Source organism: Lolium perenne, chromosome 7 (genome assembly GCF_019359855.2).
Source record: "Lolium perenne isolate Kyuss_39 chromosome 7, Kyuss_2.0, whole genome shotgun sequence".
NCBI classification, from domain to species: domain Eukaryota; kingdom Viridiplantae; phylum Streptophyta; class Magnoliopsida; order Poales; family Poaceae; genus Lolium; species Lolium perenne.
Window position 1 is genome coordinate 133,673,659 of NC_067250.2, and position 21,776 is coordinate 133,695,434.

At 40.1% G+C, this 21,776-nt stretch overlaps 1 protein-coding gene and 1 long non-coding RNA gene across 3 annotated transcripts; both read right to left on the reverse strand.

The window, feature by feature from the left end:
- Nucleotides 1–2,386: 2,386 nt before the first annotated feature.
- Nucleotides 2,387–21,099, reverse strand: LOC127301676 (protein ENHANCED DISEASE RESISTANCE 2-like). Of its 2 annotated transcripts, XM_051331949.2 has the most exons (22): nucleotides 20,739–21,098; nucleotides 19,944–20,018; nucleotides 19,786–19,839; nucleotides 19,632–19,697; nucleotides 18,602–18,657; nucleotides 18,424–18,500; nucleotides 16,561–16,686; nucleotides 14,892–14,926; nucleotides 14,112–14,212; nucleotides 13,894–13,989; nucleotides 12,109–12,173; nucleotides 11,964–12,035; nucleotides 9,832–9,996; nucleotides 9,542–9,750; nucleotides 9,374–9,440; nucleotides 7,627–7,802; nucleotides 7,113–7,214; nucleotides 6,846–6,893; nucleotides 5,483–5,626; nucleotides 5,273–5,368; nucleotides 4,899–5,000; nucleotides 2,387–2,780 (listed from the first exon to the last, which is right to left on the reverse strand). In XM_051331949.2, exons 1-22 carry the CDS (start codon nucleotides 21,024–21,026, stop codon nucleotides 2,694–2,696), a joined length of 2,307 nt encoding a protein of 768 aa, XP_051187909.1. In that variant the 5' UTR covers nucleotides 21,027–21,098; the 3' UTR covers nucleotides 2,387–2,693. The 2 variants fall into 2 exon arrangements, with proteins under 2 accessions (XP_051187909.1, XP_051187910.1); XM_051331950.2 differs by lacking the exon at nucleotides 6,846–6,893 and having other exon boundaries at nucleotides 20,739–21,099.
- On the reverse strand, nucleotides 4,001–4,892 carry LOC127301677 (uncharacterized). Its single transcript, XR_007852323.2, has 2 exons — nucleotides 4,530–4,892; nucleotides 4,001–4,447 (listed from the first exon to the last, which is right to left on the reverse strand). It is a non-coding gene; the product is annotated as an uncharacterized lncRNA (long non-coding RNA).
- Nucleotides 21,100–21,776: the final 677 nt, after the last annotated feature.

Here is a 21,776-nt window from a genome sequence, read left to right on the forward strand (position 1 = left end):
AAAAACTAAATGATGTTCTTCCTGTACTATTAAAGGAATTTTGCATAAGGCGCCTGCTAGGAAAATATTAGTGAAAGCAAGTCACTAGCTATAATAAATAGCCCCGTATTCCAGAAAATAAATGTTCTTCATGTACTATTAAAGATGATTTGCTTTTAGTAATTGCATAGTTGTCCAGAAAATAAATACTCAACTAAGTTGATCTGTTCAGCTAAACTTGACCAACAATAACCACTTTTGTACTTTTAAAAGGTACGCAAATGTTATCTAGAGTTAAATGCCTTTTATAATTTGATGGTCAGAGTTAGTAAGGCGACGAGAATCAATAGTCACATTAGCACCATTATGCAATAACATAGTTGATAAAACAATGTTGCAGTTATCCAATTTACAACAAAAAAGAAAGAATCTGGCAGATATTGATATTAGGAGACTCGTAGAGCCTAACTTTAAGGCATAAAGCAATATTAAAAATACGAATAGAGTTATTAGCTATATTCTTGCAAAGAATCTTTTTTAATTCAAAGTCTGCATTCTTTTTCAGATAGTGCAGCTATCTTAATATGAAAAAATGTTCTATGTTGCCTCTTTTGCATTCCATGTTCTTGGATAAAGAACAAATAGAGAATGTCTTGTTCTCCATGCAAAATGCGGCTTTGTTTGACATGAATCACCTGAGATGTAAGAAAGATAATCCCGGCAATATAATTGTTGAACAATTTTAGCCGCCACTTCAGAGCTTTCCTTACCTTAAGCGTAGTTTTTCAACTGCTGGCTATATCCTCCTTTCAGTGAAATTGCCTCTAGCCTTTTGAGGTTTTACTTCTAAATATTATTAGCTCTATCTCTTAGTTACAGTTTTTCTGTACATCTTCCTGGTGAAAGGTTCCATCCAAACGTCTTCCTCTGCCAAGATCAGACCCCAAGGTTGATATGCTAATGTTAGGACTGACTGGTTCGGTTTCTGTTGAAAAGGTTATCTGGATACACATCTCTTTTTTGGTCATATATCGTGTGGCTTGGACCTCATATTTGGTCAAATAAATCTTAATCTCAGTTTTAGAATGTATATTCCGTCATGTTCTGATCTTAATTGGCTTGTGTTGCCTTTAGGTAGGTCAGATGACTCCTGGGCAAGTTGTTTTAGTTAAGCAGCTACTGGTGGAACATGACAGTTTGCTGTCCAGGTCAACTGATGCTATTTTGATACTGTTTGTATAACTTTTTTTATGTACTGCTCAACTACTCATTATCTCAACAATTTATCTAGAAAGAATACTACAATGATTGAACGTGCACCATAAAACTTGCCCGAGATAGCTATTTCATGCAGCTACAACATGTATGTCCTCATGTGGCCATGCATTATGCATGATATTTCTAGGATATTTTCAAGGTTCTCTCTTTTGTCAATATGTTAATACTTTTTTGTTATGCAACTGTTATTGAATTTGTACTGGGCCATATCCTTATGCTCTGAATGTTTACATATCTATTATAGTTTGACTTGAAGAGGATCCTTGGTGGTTTAGTCATATTGAGTTGTGAATGTTCGGATCATAACATAAGTTGAACGTTTTGTTACTATAAAGTTAGCATAACAATGATATTTATTAGTGTGAAATGTGATTTAGGGATCAAGCTGGTGAATTTTCACGGAACCATTTTAGGTTAAAAGAAATATCATCCTACGGTTGATTAAAGCTGCACAACAAACATTGGTCTCATAGCGTTGACTACTCGATCGATCTTCTTGAGGAGAGAGTCAATCACCTTGATGTGTTGCCCATTGAGAATACCTCCATGGACTATCTTGCATCTCTTATTACAAATGTGGCAATGGTAGGCTCTTTTTCCTCTATTTATCTTGCTCACATGTTTTGGATAGATCGTTGTCTCACAAGATGTATGCAACAAAATGCAGAATAGAATGCTCAAGTGCAGGGCCAAGATACATGCCATTGTACTAATTAGAACTTGTGGTTCTACTCATGGCCAAGTACAAAACCCACCAATCAAAACAGACGGCATATACACAACAACAAAATAGCACGCTGCAAAACCTAAACGCTATTAGAAGAGGATGGCGCGGCAGAGCGCGCTAGGTCCATCTAGTACCACTCTAAAAACCAAGAATTGGAGTCGGCCAAAGGAGATTTACATTTGGGAAAGATTGGGAGAGGCTGCCGCACGGGAAGACTAACTGGGGCACTACCCAATTAGATTATCCGATAGAAAAAAACATGGGCGTGTACAAAACAATTGTACAAATCAACCCAAAAGTGTGCCATTCTATAAAAATATAAGTTAAGAGGGGATTGGATATCTTGCTCACCTGGTTCTATAGTAGATATGGTTAGATGCACTAGGTAGCAAGTGTAAGACATCAAACGCAAATTGGTACTCGTCTCTTTGAAATTAACTCAGCAACACAGTCAGGTAGATATTTGAAGATGTTAACTTTTGAAGTATGCTTACTATTCTTCTATGTACGGTAGGCACAATGTGTATACTATGTACATGTAGATAGCTCTCGTCCTGTCGATTGGGATCATAACATTGTGACTACTTTCCTGTTTACAAGTGCTGTCTACCTCTGAGAATAGAAGAGGTAATGGAAAATTGAGCAGATGTTCCACCATGCGTCTCTTGGGTGGGAGAAGGGGTGAATGGAGCGAGAAAATGGATTGAACTTAGATTTGTACAGCAGCGTCAGGGTTTACACGGTTTAGACGAACAGTGCCAAGAATGTACTCGGGCAGCTCTTTCTCTTCCTTTGCCTGCAAATACAAACATGTTAGCGCTCAGGTTATTCATTGTGCAGGGTGACGTCTAGGTCATTGCCTCGGGTCCACAAAAAAGAAGAATGTATTTCTGGTTAAACTTGTCTAACACACGGATAACATAAAAAAAAAAGTAGGACCGAAGGCACGAAACATACACACCACATGAAAGACCAGATCGAAATGGAGAATAGTCCTACAAACTTTTGGAAGTGCAGTTCCCACTGGACTATTTCACAATGTTCAATATGTAGACTAACACAAATGGCTCCCGAGCTACATGTAGCTCGTTTTTTTTAGAAATTCAAAAATGGAATTTAAATATTTCAAAAAAATCAGAACAAAAAGTCTAGATGTAGACAATAATGAAGTCTACTAGTGGAAAAAACCAATCCAAAATTCATTGTATTTTAGTCTCAGCAAAAATGACAAATGTGTGGATCTGGGTGTGATGAACAATTCACATTTTCAAAACTTGAAAATTTGCCAGATTTGTCATTTTTGTGTAGCCTAGAATACAACGAATTTCCAATTGAGATTTTCCAGTGGTATTCCGAATGATGATTGGGATGTCATGCCCTCTACCTTGCTTGTATTAGTAGATACTCCAATTTCATAAATAATGTATTTCCTCTATAAAATTTGGCTCACCCACAAAAAAGTTTGTTCTGCCGGAACACTCCCTCTAGCAACTTGAGATGCTCCACCATGGTAGCCTCAAAATCTGATAAAGATGTCTCCGACACGCCGGACTTCAACCATATTTTATAGGGGTTAGGAGGGACAATAAACTATCAGTCCGCTTACCGAGGAAGAGATGCGGGTCCCAGGGCCGAAGCAAGTTGGGTTGGGTATAGAGCCGTAAGCGCGGTGGGGGTGACAGAGGATATGTGCTCCTTAGGTTCATAGTTGGGTATGATATTCAGTTCAACATTACCTACACCTGGATTTTAAAAAAACTTACAAATACCATTTTCGATTTTTTTTAACGGCCACCTGGAGCTCGGACTTCATTTGTGGTTTCTGCACTTCCACTTGACACCTATTTAAACGGCTCGTCTCGCCGCTACCTTATCCTATTTCCATACTTCTGTCGCTCCATCCCAATATGGGTGGAGAACCCGTCGCTGTCTCGGTTGTGATACCGGAGGCTCTAGGGAAGTCGGAGGACAGAGCACTCATCTTGGGGTGGGCTTACTACTTATATGCTTTCAGCAGTTATCCTCTCCGCACTTGGCTACCCAGCGTTTACCGTAGGCACGATAACTGGTACACCAGAGGTGCGTCCTTCCCGGTCCTCTCGTACTAGGGAAAGGTCCTCTCAATGCTCTAACGCCCACACCGGATATGGACCGAACTGTCTCACGACGTTCTGAACCCAGCTCACGTACCGCATTAATGGGCGAACAGCCCAACCCTTGGAACCACCTACAGCTCCAGGTGGCGAAGAGCCGACATCGAGGTGCCAAACCTTCCCGTCGATGTGGACTCTTGGGGAAGATCAGCCTGTTATCCCTAGAGTAACTTTTATCCGTTGACACCTATTTAAACGGCTCGTCTCGCCGCTACCTTATCCTATTTCCATAGAGTCAAACAATTGTGTTCATCAGCTTACCTCAACTTTAGGTGTTCATCAGCTTTCAATTGGCTAGCCTTTTTTTATCCTGTTTTACAAAAATCAATGTTTGAATAGCTTGATTTCTGTTGCCAACTTATCATTGAGATTACCGAGAACAGGGCGTCGACCTGTTGGTTAGCAGTGCGGGAGCGCCTGCTGCCCACCCGGGCTCGAATCCTCGGATTGACGGGTGTTCAGGGAGCTTTCTTCTATAAAGCTACGCCAGCCAAGGCTTGTACTGGCTGCTCGCAATTTTTTTTATCATTGAGATTACCAGATGTGAAAACAAAAAACATCCGATGGAAAAAAGCTCAGGCCTGCACAGTCTTGGATTCTATTGGTACATTACAGTGCTAAAAGGATAGCTTGAAGCACCCAAGTTGTTTGTGGAGTATTTATTCATCAGGACAACAGGATCTAGCATGTGAGGAAATTTACAGAAAGGAGAAAGGCAAAAAAAAAAGGCGTTCCAAACTTTTATTTGGATATGCTCATACCTCAATTAAGATACCAAGATCAACGACGATGCTTGTCACATATCCCAGGACTAGGCCAATAATGCTCCGTGCAACAGATGAGGAACCAATGTCAACATCTATCTGCAATGTAAATGGTTGTGCAGTGATTTGTTCAGATTCAACATAATAAAAGCATAAGTGATAACACATGAAGGTAGAGAAAAGACAGAAATGCAAAAGAAAAATTAATATAATTACTTCACCCTAAATTTCTTATATATGTGTGCAACTATCACCCTCAGATTCAACATAATATTGAAGGTTGACTTTGAATTTGACCTAAACCACCAGGTTTAGGGGGATGTGTAGAATATACTGTTAATCAAAGCCATAGTTTTATAGTAATCAATTACCTCCAGAAAGTTATCTTGCCGAAGATAATTGCATGTTACTGCTTTGCCAAGAAGGCAAGCTCTCGTCCCAACTGCACGCTTCACCATCCAATAACCCTGAGATCATGTGGCAATAGTGAGTTCACATGCAAAAATAATGACACACAACTACTCAAGAAAATAGTCAAATGCAAAGTAATATATATATCACGTCATCACTTAACAGTATACCTCAACAATACTTGGTATAAGTTTAAATCTGGCATCTCGGAATGCATCAGTTCCATCAATGAATCTACCCAACAGAGATTCTTTGTTCACTGGCTTCTCTGCTGCGTAGTACATAACCAAGTTATAGTTTGGTTTCGCTGGAACCTACATGTTGATCCAAATGGAGTTAATCAATCGTACAGCATAGCCGTCCCTAGAACAAAGATGACAACCTCTATGTAAGTCATGATTACATACTACCGTGCATATAGAACTAGTATATGAAATGATGTAGAAGTTGTACGACAAAAAATGCGTGCTTCGACATTTTATCTTTGTTTTCCAGTGGACAGGTCTTCTCACTCAATCGATTCGGATATGGGGAAGGTAATGCTCTATTGCTACACAACCATCACTACATTCTACCTAAAAAAAATCAGGAAGAACGAGAAAAACCTCATCTCCGGACTCCAGTTCTCCACAACACATAACGGCTTCTGTGCTATCATAGAACACCCTCTCAACTAGTGGCTGGGTTCACATTACACCCCAAGGCAAACTCCAAAGCATAAAAAACATTACCCCTAATTTTTTAAATCTAAAAAAAAGATAAACCTGAACAGATATCTTTATTTTTTTAAATCACCCCTACCCCCTCCTCATGTTACTTGCAAAGACAACCAAATTATTTTTTTAAGGAATATGAGTCGTAAACATGAGGAGGGTTCATGAGTGTACATGTGTAAATAATGAAATACTGCTGGGGTCAGGCGCACAGCTGTCCGGGAGAGGGTAGATAGATTGTAATTCTTCTTGCTTGTTATTTCATCTCTAATAAGTAAAACTATAACAAAGCCTTGATTAGTTCATCTGTAATAACTAAAACTAGGTAGCAAAGCAAATATCCTATCTCTAACTGGCTTTACTTCCAAGCTAAGGTCCCTAATTGACTACTCCTACTTGAAATGATACTATTCATAACTCTCAAGATAACAGGGATTGCATCCCCTAATTAGAGCCCACTAGAGCCTGTTGGGCCTAGCACGTGGGTGACAACTAGTAAGATCATGGATCAATTTTGCAATAAATCTGTATCAACGAATCCACACATATTTGTTTGGTTATCAAACATTTGATTATGATACTGTCAGGGCTTTCCCTACAGTTTCCCTTCAAAACTTATTTTTTGCGGGAAAGTTTCCCTTCAAAACTTGGAGCTGCCTAAAATAGAAAATGTGTTATTAAAGGTTAAAGGTGTAGAAAATGTGTTATTAAAGGTTAAAGGTGCTAAGAAGGCAGCAAGGTGGCACCTGCACCTAGGCACACACTATTTAAGACAGTGAATACAACTTAGATGATATAACAAATTAATAACTGTACTTACCTGCAAGTTTATAACCAGTATGAAGGGAATCTTCTTTGCAGCTTCGGACTGTATTTGAAGATCGGAAAATTTAGGCATACAGGAATATGCATGTCATGTCACAATAAAGCACTACACTACAGACAACTTCCTCTTGAGTTTGCACATAGCGCAACAAGGAAGCTCCCGCTAACCTATGCTAGAAAGCAATTTTACTAAGTTCCCTGTACTAAAGTGGTGTTAGTTTGCAACTGTGGGCTGCTGATAATGCTTATTCACCAACTTTACCTGAACAAGGCTTTTAGGGTGCAAGGCAACTGAGTCAAACCGCTCATTAACCTTGAACCAATCAACTGCAATAAGCTTTAGAAGAGGATCTCCTCCAGCAATCTGTTCAAATCACAAGTTAACATGACTGGTCAAACAAGGAGCTCGCAAAAAAACAAGGATAAATAAAAACATATGTAATTGCTTGCCAGGATAGGGTGTTTAAACGCATACTAAGGCTCAGCATCCTCAACATTACAAGTATTGATAAAAAAAAGGCTCTCAACCAGCTATCTGTGAAGTGGCATATCCAAATGCTAGGATCATATCTGAAAATGTATTTACCAGTTCGACAAGAACATCTGGCATTCAGGTAGTCAACATCTTTTTACAATAGAAATCTTATCTGTATAGCTCGTTCTTGTCTTTAACTAGTGGAGAAGTAAATAGGTAGTTTTAACAATTCTCTTGCTTAAGTTTTTTTCGAAAAGGATTCTCTTGATTAATCAGTAAAATGTAACTCTAATGCTCCCACCTTGGTGTAATCTGACAAGTAAGTCTTCCCTCTTATCATAAACTTCTCTCCACCAGGTGCACTCCAAGAGTTTGGGTCATCTTCGCTTTTTGCTCGTCGAACGTTGCCATGGAAATGGCTTGAATCAATGGCGACAGGAATGGAGTTTGTAACCAATTCACTCCTCTCAAGTGAAGCTGTTGGACAAAATATTGGACAAGATGTTCAACTCAAATAAGAAACATAAAATAAGTTTGAGAAGAATAGCGAAAAAAATGATATATCATTATATCAACCCAGAACTCTGGATTAGAGGACATATATGTACCATTATAGTGATTCTTATCACCCTTGAGTTACATTTCAGAGTAAACAGATAAAATTGAGAGGCATCCAGGTATCTATGTGTGCACCAACTATTGTTCCCTTACCCCATGAAATACAAGAGAACAACATGCTCCAACAATAAGTGATACTTGGATGCACAATACCATATCGGCTAAAATGAATTGTTTTAGAGCACATGCAAACAAGTGTTTCACATCATTTCATTTAGAGGAGAAGCAAGATAGTACAGGAATTCGGCAAAAGGATGCCCAGATCATAGATCAAACAACATATCTTCCTTCAGTTTGATTAAATGAAGAAATATCAATTGTTGCCCTGAAACATCTTTCTTTAGTTTACTCCATATATTTTGATCATATGCAAGATGAGTTATTATAAAACACGCAGGGGAGCTGCACATCATTGTATTAAGAAAAGGAAGATACAGGCCCCGTCCCTAGGGCAAAGTTTAGAACAAAGAAAAACACCACGGGAAAAACAAAGCTACGACTAGCGAATATGCAAAATGAGTTATTATAAAACATGCAGGGGAGCTGCACATCATTGTATTAAGAGAAGGAAGATACAGGCCCCGCCCCCAGGGCAAAGTTTAGAGCAAAGAAGAACACCACGGGAAAAACAAAGCTACGACTAGCAAATATGCACAATGAGTGAAATTAGCAACTTGCAAATGTATGCTAAGTGAAGACATTAAGTTTACATTATGGAAGGATGGTAGTACTCAGAATTAGTGTTTATGCGGACCAGTATCAGTACAGAAACACTGGAAAACCGCAATGCACTGAATCAGTACAAAGGTCGGTGAATAACTTTAGCCTGGTGTTAGGCCATGGTTACAGTTCACTTATCCTGAACAGCATTTTTAGTAAACATGCTGTTGCCATGTCAACCAAATGGCTCAGGTCATTGCCATTGTTTGCCTGTGCTTATTAGATGCGCGTGCATGCGCGCTCGCGTGCGCACACACACACAGAGAGCTGTGACTTTACCTAGAGTAATATAGCATGTGTCAGAAGTACAAAATATAAATACATGACATGTTCTCATACAATCCATAGTTTCTTCATTATATTCTGGGTGCTTTGTTTACAAAATTATTGATAAGCCTCATATTTTGGCAAATATAGCCAACTATGTTCCCTAACTAGCTGAATACATTGCAGCAAATACGCTTTACGAAATCCTTTCACTACACGCTATTTAAAATATGTCCCATTGGTGTTTGCCTATGTGTGTATGCATATCTCTGGCACACGTAAAATACAATGGTGTTTGCCTATGTGCTGGTGTGCATAAATGTTGGCATGCATCTTCATTCTATGGTTCGTAAAACTAATAGTGAAAATGCTTATATACCTATCGATATAAAACTCAACTGTGCTGGAAAACTGAAATATCGCATGTGTTTTATCATTATAACCTTTAGATCGCTTCATAGCTAAACCTGCAATAGCCCATGATACGTTCTTCAACTTCACCTTTCCAGCCTGCATAGAAATTAGCAAGGAAAATTGGATCTCCATTTATTACTGAACATAATTATGACCATTTCGAATACATAATTATGACTCGAAACTGCAAATATTACCTTTGAGGTCATAACATCATCATCGTCATCATCACTATCCTCATCTTCAAAGGATTCTCCTCTAACAAGCGCATCGTAGAACTCATCATTAGGTTCAGAATCTTCAAGTTCACTCTGGATGATCAAAGGTTCAGATGCCTTTGACTTCACTACTGTAGAAGGAGAATCAGATGTGATGGCTGGATTTGCTGCGAAGTATTCTCTTAGACCTGTACAATCAGAAAAAATATATATAGTCATCCTTGTGTTATCCAATTTGGTGATACAATATTTGCAGGAGAAAAACCAACCTGCTACTTGGCTGAGCAAAGCATATGCGATACTTCTATCAAAATTTGTGGAGGTCCTCCTCTTCCATCTGTCCCAAAAACTTGGAGAGATCTCCACCATACGAGTAACAATGCACTTCGGAGTTGACCCTGATGTGTTTAACCTCCTTATTTCCCATGTTGTGGCTGGAAGGACAATGAATGGTTAAGGCCCTTGAAAATTTAAAAAAATGTGAAGAAGACACTGGGCGAAATTCAGTATTGCAAGTAAGAAACGAATGGTGTCAGTCATTTGCAAACAGCTATGGTAAAAAAAAGCACACTCTACCCATGTTGATTATAGCAGATGCACTTTATCACATCTAGTCCTTCATGCAACTACTACAATGTAAAAGGGTAAGACATTCGTTCATAGCAGATCTGTTTAATCTCACTGTCTACTGCATTTCAAACATGGATTTTCTCCTCTTAAATAACTGCTACATGGGGATTCAGCTATCAGGCCGGGGAGGGTGCGTAACAGCAGATTTAAGTCCTTGGGACTAGAGTCATAGTTCCATGGCCTCAAGTCGTATTGGACTTGTTTAGTCCAGCTGTGTCAACGTATTAGGTATGGTCCCACTCGGGATTAACACTTCTCTTTTACACGACAGGTACTCGGTTAGGTATCCTAGAGTTAAGGGTTATGTAAACGACTCGCACTCTGTTTTAGGGGTCCTAGAGATAAGATGATTTGGGTACTAGATAACCCCTACAGGTTGTAGTCTACTGTATCAAGCAGTGAGATAAAAGACTATTCCTTCTCTTTCTATATCCTTGCTCGTAAGACTTCAAGACCTAGCAACACAATCAACTGGTGCCCTAGGGCCAATCAAACTCTCCCAAGCTAATCCTGCCTACAAACTCAGTTAAACTGGAACAGCTGCTCAAAAATTGAAGAGTAAAATTGCACTTAGGACCAGGTATTTGAACCTCACTTGCAACCACTAGCATATTGAATAATAAACGCTTTGGGCAACTGGACTTGCGGATTCAAAAAAAATCTGATTCGTAAAGGGCAAAAAGGCAGACCGCTTCAGTCGGTCGGGTCTAGTGTTAGTTGACACGTCTATGTCACCTCAATCGTTTATCTACCATGCCAGTTGGATAAACAAAAGAGTAAACAAACCTTGTGCATGCAATTTCATCAAACTGGTGTTGTGTGCCTGATCTAAGTCAATGCATCAGGGGGCGCCACTACAATGGACGCTGTCTGTCTGCGCTCTTGTTATGGCCCGCGGTGGTGGCAGCCAACCGATGTCCATGGTCTCCTCCCATGGCACAGTTTGGTGATGGAGCCATGCATGGAGTCAGAAGGAACTTGGTCTAGTGGGGGTGATGGATGCCACAGCGATGTGAACAAGAAGGGAGGCCGGTGGTGTAGCACCCTGGCTAGGCGCAAGCAATCACAGGTGAAGAGCGGAGGAAGAGGCCAACAGGGGCACCGAGGGTGCTATGCACCATGAACGCGCTGCAATGCTGCATGGCACAGGCAGCTGTGTGCCTGCTGCTGGCAATCGGGCCATGCATGTACCATAGTGACGCTGGCCTTAGGAAGATGGTCATGGCCCTGCCGTTGGCAGATTTGCTGTGTGCACGCTACGGTGACAGGGTATAACGCAGGCGATAGTGACGCAGCCAGGACAAGCCGCTCCTCAATTGGTCATTCCGTTCATGATCGAGTTAATTGTTTCTGTCAAGTCATTCATGGATGCTGTTGAGGAAAGTGACATGTGCATGAAAGGATTAGGAAAGAAGAGTCTACACTTTCAGTCCAGTATCCTATAGACATTACCCTTTAGCTGTACTTAGTTCTATGTAAAGCACCCATAAATCCTTAGCTTTGTTAATCTGGTCACTGCCTGGAAAGTGAAACACTGGCATGTTTCCTAATGAAACATGCCCTTATGTGTAAAGCTGGTAAGCGATCCAAGGAAAATTATGAACCTAGGATTTCTTAATGTTTTTTAAGATAAATATAATCCATAAAAGTAATACATGTTAAATGGAAAACAATACAAAAGCTACGGTACAGATAAAACAAATAGTTCAATGACTAGTTTCATACAAAAGTAATAAAACAAATAAACTAATCAAGAAAAGATTGATCTTACGGTTGATATGTGCACGTCCATAACCATGCCTTGAGGGTTTTTTCTTGTGACTAGCAGGACTTTGCAAAATGTCTGCGTATGAGGGAGAAAAGAAGGTTACATATCTCTTAACTTTGAACATATAGACAAAGATCATGTTACTTACTATATGCCCCATCCTGTCCACGAAACCATTGTCTGGAAAATACAAAATCCTTCTTTGATTTCCACCTGAGAACAGTCTCCATACTTAGTATATATTTTCACTACTGCTCAACAGGGAACAACAGTAGCTCTTAATAAACATAATTTCTCCATACTTAGAGTAGAAGTGATGTCTTTCACACACTGATCAAGTAGGAATAATATTGGACAAGACTATGTAGTGTCACCACATTTTAATCTTACCGTGCAGCACCACCCCCTCTCTCACACAAATGCATGCAATACCATGACATCAAAAAATCAATTCTTCAAATTAAATACTTATCTATTAATTTGTTGACCCGATTGGCGATCACTTAATAAACCTAACGTCTCCATACTTAGAGTAGAAGCGATATCTTTCACACACTGATCAAGCAGGAACAATATTGGACAAGACTATGTAGTGTCGCCGCGTTTTAGTCTTACCATACAGCACCCCTTCTCCCACACAATGCATGCAATACCATGACATCACAAAATCAGTTCTTAAAATTAAATACTTATCTATTAATTTGTTGACCCAATTGGCGATCACTTAATAAACCTAACGTCTCTATATTTAGAGTAGAAGCGATATCTTTCACACACTGATCAAGCAGGAACAATATTGGACAACACTATGTAGTATTGTAGTGTCGCCGCGTTTTAGTCTTACCATGCAGCACCACCCCTTCTCCCACACAATGCATGCAATACCATGACATCACAAAATCAATTCTTAAAATTAAAAAGTTACTATTAATTTGTTGACCCCATTAGCAATGTCCTTTCACCTCTGGCTTTGTTTTGGCGAGATCTTCAAAACTAGATCCCTTGTTGACATGTTTTAGTCTTACCATGCAGCACCACCCCTTCTCCCACACAATGCATGCAATACCATGACATCACAAAATCAATTCTTAAAATTAAAAAGTTACTATTAATTTGTTGACCCCATTAGCGATGTCCTTTCACCTCTGGCTTTGTTTTGGCGAGATCTTCAAAACTAGATCCCTTGTTGACATGTTTCGACAGCTATTCTTTTTTGTCAGTAGTTGCCAGATTATTGTCACTTGCTAGAATATAAGAAGGTTACACCCACTAGTTACCAGGTTCATTAACATCATTCACCACCCTTGCAAGACTTGCATGATACTACTTTTATCGAATGGGGTGTTTCATCTCTTAGTTGTTGGGAACATTTGAATACCCACTCACATTGATATGCCTACATATATATAAAATTACCTGGTAACTGTGCATTATTATTGTGGTAATTGTTCACAGTTAATCATTCAATCACGGTACTGTAATCTGGTAACTGGTGTAACAAAAAAAATTCGTCAGCCCTCGTTGACATGAACTCAACGGTGAAGACAAATTGCTAATCTGGTTAACTGTTTGCTAATCTGGTTAACTGCTTGTGATGCCAATTTAGCAATTAATGTTAATGATGTCAACATGAGCTGGCAGAACCCTGCATGCATAGCACCACAAGACTAATTTGCATTCATACGCTAGTCAGAATTTCCTAACCGTACTAACTCTTAAAACTAAACCAAGCATGCTTTACTAAGCTCAAGATCTCAAAAAGACGGCTACTTAATCGTATTTCAAAAATCACTCAAGATATTTTACAATTGTGCGCCATTTGTACCAAAAGCTTTACAGTTTTTTAATATACACCTAATAATCAGGTCATTGTTGCTAAAATCACACAACAACCAGTGAGGGAATAATTCAAATTGTAATGAGAGGAAAGTACCAGTTTAAATATTTCGGCTCATAGGTTCCATAAACCACATCACAGTACCCATCAATTGTTTCTACCAACTCCAAATCAGCAATCAACATATCCCACCTGCATGGAAGAATCTTGTTACAGCTAGGTGCCAATATATCAATGGTACCATGTATATGTTCCACCCACAAGGAGAAAGGGTAATATATTTGTTGTAAAGACCAAAACAACTGTTAGCTTACTCATATCGCTTATGCTTATCAAGACTGAGAACCATTTCGAACACTGTGTCGGGATTTGCGCCAACCACACCAACAGACTTGAGAAGTATCCCCTTTCCACCCTGCAAGAAATAGCAATTAATAAAGGTGGAACCTTTCTCTTTCAAAAACATGGAGATGATTGGATACCAGTTTCAAAGAATAAATCGCATGGTCGCGTATACCTAAAGTTGACCAATTGCTCCAAAGGTTAGAATCAAAGAAACTTGTCAAGGAATCAGCAAGTTGTGATTTGACCAACTTTCTTAGGGTGCAAAGAAGAATGGGATCTTGCCAAAAGAAAAATGGCAGCAAGACAAACACAAAATAAATGTGATCAATGAAACAAACTTCTAATGTCTTAAACTAGTCCTAAACCATAGGTCCACATCGTCCATTAGGAAATAAAGAAATTCATGGTTGTTACGATGGCGGCAGATACCCCGAAGCAATTAATGCAACACTTTAAGCATTTCATTCATTAAAGTGCATAGCTATTTCGCTCTATTTTACACTTCATGTTTCTGTTTTGTCTAGGTAAGCTGTAAAGAAACTAGTCTGGACAAGTATTAGCTAGCTGGTCATGATACTTATTGCTGATTGGCACGTACAAAATTGTGTGTAGCTAGCTGGTCAGCAAACAATAAAATAATGTGTCACAAGAAAGCAGTTAATTTCATTGAGCATCAGCTTAATGCCATCTAACAGAAAAGCTACAGCAATATCTTATACATTTGTCCTTAAAAAGCAAAAGAACTTCACCTTTGAGTTTGCAATATCTTCAAAAATTCTTATTCCTGGAACACGATAACAAAAATAGAGGTCAATAAGATCAGGAATAATCTGGACATGACTCAACAGAAGGAGCACTGTTCATATTTTCTCATTTTCTTCTAGGGATATTGTTGGAGAGTGTTAAAGTATGACTATATTGCTACCTTTTTTCATCATCTTAGAATATTGGCTGAAGTGATGCAACTCAATACAAAGTTAGTATTCGACACTGGTAAGAATTCACACTTGCTGTCTAATGAGAGAGTAAGTGCTAGAGTTTCGTATAACTCTTGGCAGTTAACATTAGTTTCAGTGGGACCCACGACAACTCCACTAATCTCTACATGTTACCAGAGTCCAGAGATTTATCTCTAAACTTAACCTTAAATCACCCGTCATCACCGCGCCGCTGTCATCCTCTGCTCATTCTTACAGAAGTTAAGGAATAGGTTCAGTTATTCTCGAATTGTTTGGCATCACTTCTTTTGTCGAAACCAAGAAAACTTGGTTGGGGTCACTTTTTTTATGAAAACGAGGCAAATTGATTGCATCATTAGAGGTGGTCAAGGTGATCATGGTGGACGTGATGGCACTAGTGGTGACTGGTGAGTATAGAAAAAGTGACACGGTCATGGCATCCGAAGCTAAGCTTCAGTGCAGTATCACAGTGGTCTCAGCAAGGGTATTGCAGTATGCAATCAGATTTTCCATGTGTCAAGCCCATGTCGGTGCGGAGTGTTGGACAATTTGTATTAGTCTATAACAAAGACCAATTGAACATTTAGTACTATAAATGAAGGGGATGAGGTTCTAGGGTACAGCACGCAGTTATTCCAAAACATTTCTGCAGATATGTATAATGGGCACAAGTAATGGTCTCAGGGAATGCTGGTATGCCGTGGATGAGTGAACAACCACGTTATCTCTTAATAAACACATGCTATATCAACAAACTCAATTCAAAAAAAATACAATCTTCATGTGAGAATAGCAAACTGGAGAATTGCTAGTATCAAGATTATATAACTGCAAGGTAGTAGGACCATCTAACTATTCTAACGAGATAGTGTAAGGTGGCCTTGCCATATAATAACATGTGTCATGTTTGCATCACTATGTTCATCAGCACAGAAGACCAAGATATATGGAACTGCAAACCTGAACTGTGTCTTATTAAGCTAAAAAAGCCAATAGCTCCAAACTGCCAGATAAACTAATTAAAAAGATTGCAGGGATAACTAATGAGATCAATGGGGGGTTAAATTGGTGCCAGATGTGTATAGCAATTCTCTTGAAATTTTACATGGATGATCGAGGGTCTTCAACTTTATATGATTCGTGATAACTTTATATGATTCGTGATATATTGTGAAAACCATTGACAGACTTACAAAAGATGAGTTAAGGCACAACAGCGGCTTACAAAAATGCTAAGTCATTGCAATAATTGTCTAGTCAAGCATAAATAAATACATAGCAGCATCATCTTTTCTCAGTAGGCAAAGCCACAAAAGATTTTGTGTGTGACTTTCATGAATGTTGATATAGTTGAGTAACCATCTGAAAGCACAACTTTGAAAAGAAAACTGAAGCGTAAATACAGGAAGGTGCACCATATTGCTTATGGAGTAGCAATCGGTGTAGCATAAGCATATACCATTTAATATTCGAACAAATCTCCATTCATGTGCTTCAGGTGCATCTCCGGCATCACCTCCAAAGTTTGTGTTAACACTTTCATGGCTTTGAAGATCTGAGGACTGCCGAAGGAGCATTTCTGGTCCTGTAAAGTACACATAATACAGGACCTTTAGACAAGCAAGCAATCTGCCACTTATTACTTAACTTCAACAATGTAACATGTATGGTAATATATTATAGTTTGGAAATAATAATATTTTACAATTGCATTGACTGAAAATATTTGGACAACCCACAAACAAATAGCAGAGTAAAACATTCAACATGGTATATGTGCACACAAAGTAACCCATTTGAACAAAAATTCTAAGGCAAACCAAATCACCTGGAGGAAATTTTCACTGTCAGAATGTTATCCAGACTCTAAGAGGATTATATTCGAACTGGTTGCAACATGGAGGTACTCCAGGTAACCTATATCTGGTGCTTAGGGGCTGTAACCTATATTTGGAGCTTCCAGAACATGTCGGCTGGTTTTAGGGTTGCACTGTGATTTCCTTCTACTAGGGAATGTTTTCATTCTATGTTGACGGTTTTGTAGCACTGTAGTGCTCACCCATGCGTCGCCAGCTATCACAAGTACCTTTGTATACCTGAACATTTTGAGAGCTTGGGGTATCCTCCCATGTGTCTTGGGAGCCAGCTATCACATGTACCTTTGTATACCTGAACATTTTCAGTAAAAGTGTATACCTGAACATTTTCAGTAAAAGCTTGGGGGTATCCTCCCTTTTATATGGCTGAAAAAAAATCTTAAGGCTAGCAGTATCAGACACCTTTAAAATTACTCATCCTCTGTGAGAAACACATAGTTTCTGTAAGTTTGAGCATCGACATGGTAGTTGTTTTAAGTTAGGACTGTTAGGTTATGACTATTAGAGTAAACTGCAAAAAAACTTATGAACTTTGGCATTAGTTAGTAAAGTTCGTAATGCCGAAAAATTGCAAAAAAGAAAAACCATTACCAACTAATGCCACAGAACTGCCAACTAACCCGTGTCTGAAAAGAATATAAGTTTTATGAGTTTACCGAATTGAAACTGGACTTGGGAACCATGCAGCAACAAGTCAACAACAACATCAAAGCCTTTTTCCCAAGCAAGTTGGGGTAGGCTAGATATGAAACCCAACGGAACAGTAAGGAAACCAAATCAAGGACAGAGAAAAAAGAACAAGTAAACTAAGATTCCAGCACATGGATCGGTGATTTCCATGCAGTCCTATCAAGAAACAAATCTTTAGGAACATTCCAGTCCCTCAAGTCTCTATTTACCGCCTCCGCCCATTTCAACTTTGGTCGTCCTCTACCCCTCCTAGTATTTTCCATACTCCTTAGAATTCCTTGTGGAGGCCTCTGTTTGATATGACCAAACCACCTTAGTTGGTGCTGGACTAGCTTCTTGTCGACCGGCACCACCCCTAGCTTATCACGTATCACCTCATTCCTAATCCGGTCCTTTCTTTTATGGCCACACATCCACTGTAGCATGCGCATCTCCGCAACACTTATTTGTTGGATGTGTTGTCTTTTATTGGGCCAACATTTTGCTCCGTATAGCATCGCCGGTCTGATTGCCGTCCTATAGAATTTACCTTGCTTTTGTGGGACTTGAGAACCATGACGAGGACAATATTTTTTTATAAAATTGGCCATTCATACTTTACGCGGCTACGGAATTGCCTAATCCCCAACTAAGTGCTCATTTGCACAGCGATAAGGCTACATTTCCAATCCCTATTCCACCCTGGCAAGGGCCTCTAGAGGTCCAATTTAGAACTGCGTTTGATACAAGTTAATATTGCAGATATATCATGTTACCTTTGCCAATACGCACAAGTTTCCCCAAGCCTTTTGCATATCTTCTTACACGAGGTCGGTGCCCATCAAGATTAAACCTCCAGGTGTTAACAGTTAGATGTCAAATTTTGACTAAAGAAAAGCAATTTAACATGAAAATTGGAAAAGAGATTATTGTTCTCATTGGAAATTCCCATACTCGTTTTCATTCTGCAATCTTTTCCAGTTAACCCCTCTTGTCAGGTCATGGTCAGCCTGTTGTAAAAGAATGTGTAAGTGAAAGCAACAAGAACAGATAAAATGGAACAAGTATTTGATTATTTCCGCATAACAAGAGGAGTCAACTTTTAAGTCTTAACTATACAAAGAATCACCCATGTGTATAAATGTGCAGTTCAATGATCCGAACAAACATTTTTTTACATTAAATCATGATACAGGTTTGTAGACGGTAAACCAACAATAACAGTTCTACACCAAGGGACAAGTGCTAAGCAATATGGTAGAGTATCAAATGTGCCTTTCTAGATGTTCTCTAGCACTTCAAAATTTCCAGAAACTTCAGATACCCGCCTCCCCTCTCACACCAGCAATCAGCTTTCTCGCTGGCAAGTTATATTTCGAGTGCAACTGTTCGGAGTGCCATATTAACATTTGCATGCAGAATGCACATCCAGTTGTGATGATTTGTGGGCTATTGGTAAATGGTAATACTGTAATACATATCTCTTAAGTGCATACAAAATTTTGAGATGACTAAACCGCTTCATTTGTACAACTTTTATATTTACAACAATATGCAGTCAGCACCCTTAGCATGTCTCATATATTGCAGATTTATGTTAATCCAATTGACAACAGTATTAATCATCTCATTACATAATAAATTATGCTACTGCGTATTCATTTTTTACTTGCACATCTCTTGCTATAGCATGGCACTTCATTTTTTCGATAAAGAGCATGGCACTTCATAGAGAAAGAACTAACAAGAACATTAACCAGTGAATTATCATAGTTCTATACTAATAACACAAGAGGAAACAAGGAAAACAATTATATCGGTAATTCGGTATATATACTTCAGCTGAAGTGGCTTAAAGGCTTTTAGCCTGTTAGGCTACAACATAATCCATTTGAACGATGGTGTTGGTGCATTGTCTCCCTAAACATCCAAACTACTTTATCTGGATACAATCAAGTGGTATCTGACAACGCTTGCATAATACCTGTTGTTTGGCCTGCTCAAATGCTTCAGTCCATTTCCGAGCTTCACCAGGAGTCGCGCATGCAATCTAGTAAAAAGAAAGCAACAAGAGATCTTTGGTTGCCATGTTGAGGAGGATTGTTTACAAAAACATAAGAGCGTAACAAGATGAGTACCTCTCCTTTCTTCGTTTTATCCAATCTATTGCACAACCTCAAGACATAAAAATCCTGGGTTTTCAAAATATAAATTGGTTATTTCTTAAGTAAGCATGAATCCATCCATGTCATTGCAATTGAAGTACTGACACAAAGTTGGACCATTGCGGCATTACCCCATGGTTGACCTTCTGGCGACCAAGCTCCTCCACCATAAGAGTGTGACTAACAAAACCCTTTCGGATAGGTTCCTACAGAAGACGTGTATGATAAAATCGTCCACAAGAAGGCCAAGAAAAAACTTGAGAGATACAATTCTGCAAATGAAGAAACGGTTGTGGAGTAATGCCCAAACATAGCTCTACCAATTTTTCTTGCTACCTAAATGGCCACACTGAAAACATCAGGCATAAATATTACTGAAGTTACAACTCGGAACAACCCTACATCACTGCATAAATATGGTAGACGTATGGTAACAACCCTAGCTAGCTCACTCTGTAGACGTATGGTAACAGCATAACTGCAAACATATTACTGAAATTACAACTCGGAACAACCCTACATGAGAATTGGGTTTTCTAAATCTGACAACACACATGAAGGACACGCAGACCAGGATATTGATGTCAAAATCCCCTCAACAAATTCTCAACTCTAAATTTCAACACAAACCCCTGTAACAGTGTACAGATTTAAAACGCATGCATCTCAGCATTTTCCCCACTTCCTGACAAGTCTGACCGCAAAATCCCCGGCAGAGAAATAATCACAGGCGCATATAATTTACAAACCAAATAAACCCCTAAAACTAAACATTCTAGCTCGCACAATTCAGTAGCTGTCGGGTCCCGTAAATTGCAGCCGGCTACATCCACTCTGACAAGCTGTACCCCGAAATCCACGACTACCAAAAGCGAACGATTCAGAGCCAATTCGGGCGGAGCGCGGGGAGGGGAATGGGGGCTTACGAGTCCCGGGTTCTCGTGCGGGTCGCGCTTGTACATGGCGACGCACTTGCCGCGGATGACGAGGAAGCGGAGGTGGCAGTACTCGTGGCCGATGGAGTTGACGCCGAGGTGGTAGACCCAGCCGGAGTACTCCGAGGTGCTCCGGCCGCTGCCGCTGCCGCTGCCGCTTCCACTGCTCCCGCTGCCGGCGTCCGGCGAGCCCGGCTCCAGGTCCTCCACCTCGATCACCTCGCCGGCCGCCTCGGCCACCGGAAGCGGCGCAGGCGGCTCCGCGGTCGCGGCCGCCATCTCCGACCGCGTGGTGTGCTGAATCCCGTGGGGAGGCTTCCTAGCCGGGAAGGCAGAAAAGGGAAAGAGCAATCAATAATTTCGGTCATACTCTTGGTTTCTCAGGTTATTATATTCTGGGGCGCTGGGGAAGTAGCCGTTATCTTCGAGGTGTCGGGTCGCTAATTCCTTTCCTCTTTTTCATATATTATTATTACTAAGAAAAGTCCTCGCATTGTAAATGTTTCCAAACAAAGTCCTTGGTGACGCTTGTCGGCTACCAGCCTGTCCTCCAGCTCCAGCTGTTGGCAAGTTACAGGACCGACATGGAGTAATTGAGGATTTAGGCTGAAATACTATTATGAACCATAGATTGACGGTCAGAAATTTATGCAGGAAAGGCGTGCCTTTGTGGGTCATCAGCACGTGACATGGGTGGTAACAAGTGATGCTAACTACCAAGAACAAGCAATTGCACACTTGGCCAAGTGTGGGGCAACTCATCTTTCATGGACTTTGCATCTGAAGGTATATATGATGCCCCCCTACGGGGGCCTCACAGCGCTCCACGATAGGCCAGTCGGCGCGCGCGGGCTGGGGCGCTCGCTCCGCTCCATGTCCACCGGTTGGGCCACGTGTCGCCTAACGATTGCCTTTAGCGGTTAGGTGTGAGACAAAACCAGAAACCCTACCCATTTGCACCTCACGCCCCCTCTCATCCCCGCCGCCACCTCCTCCTCGAAATCGTCCCCTCAATCCCCATCCCTTTGC

Bases quoted from the DNA above. Each gene is read 5' to 3' on its own strand.
- LOC127301676 (XM_051331949.2), bottom strand. From the start codon at position 21,026: ATGGCGGCCGCGACCGCGGAGCCGCCTGCGCCGCTTCCGGTGGCCGAG. The intron at 14,927-16,560 runs GTATATGCTTAT...ATCGTGTTCCAG, and splicing joins ATTTGTTCGAATATTAAATG to GAATAAGAATTTTTGAAGAT. The intron at 9,997-11,963 runs GTAAGATCAATC...TTGTCCTTCCAG, and splicing joins TGGACGTGCACATATCAACC to CCACAACATGGGAAATAAGG.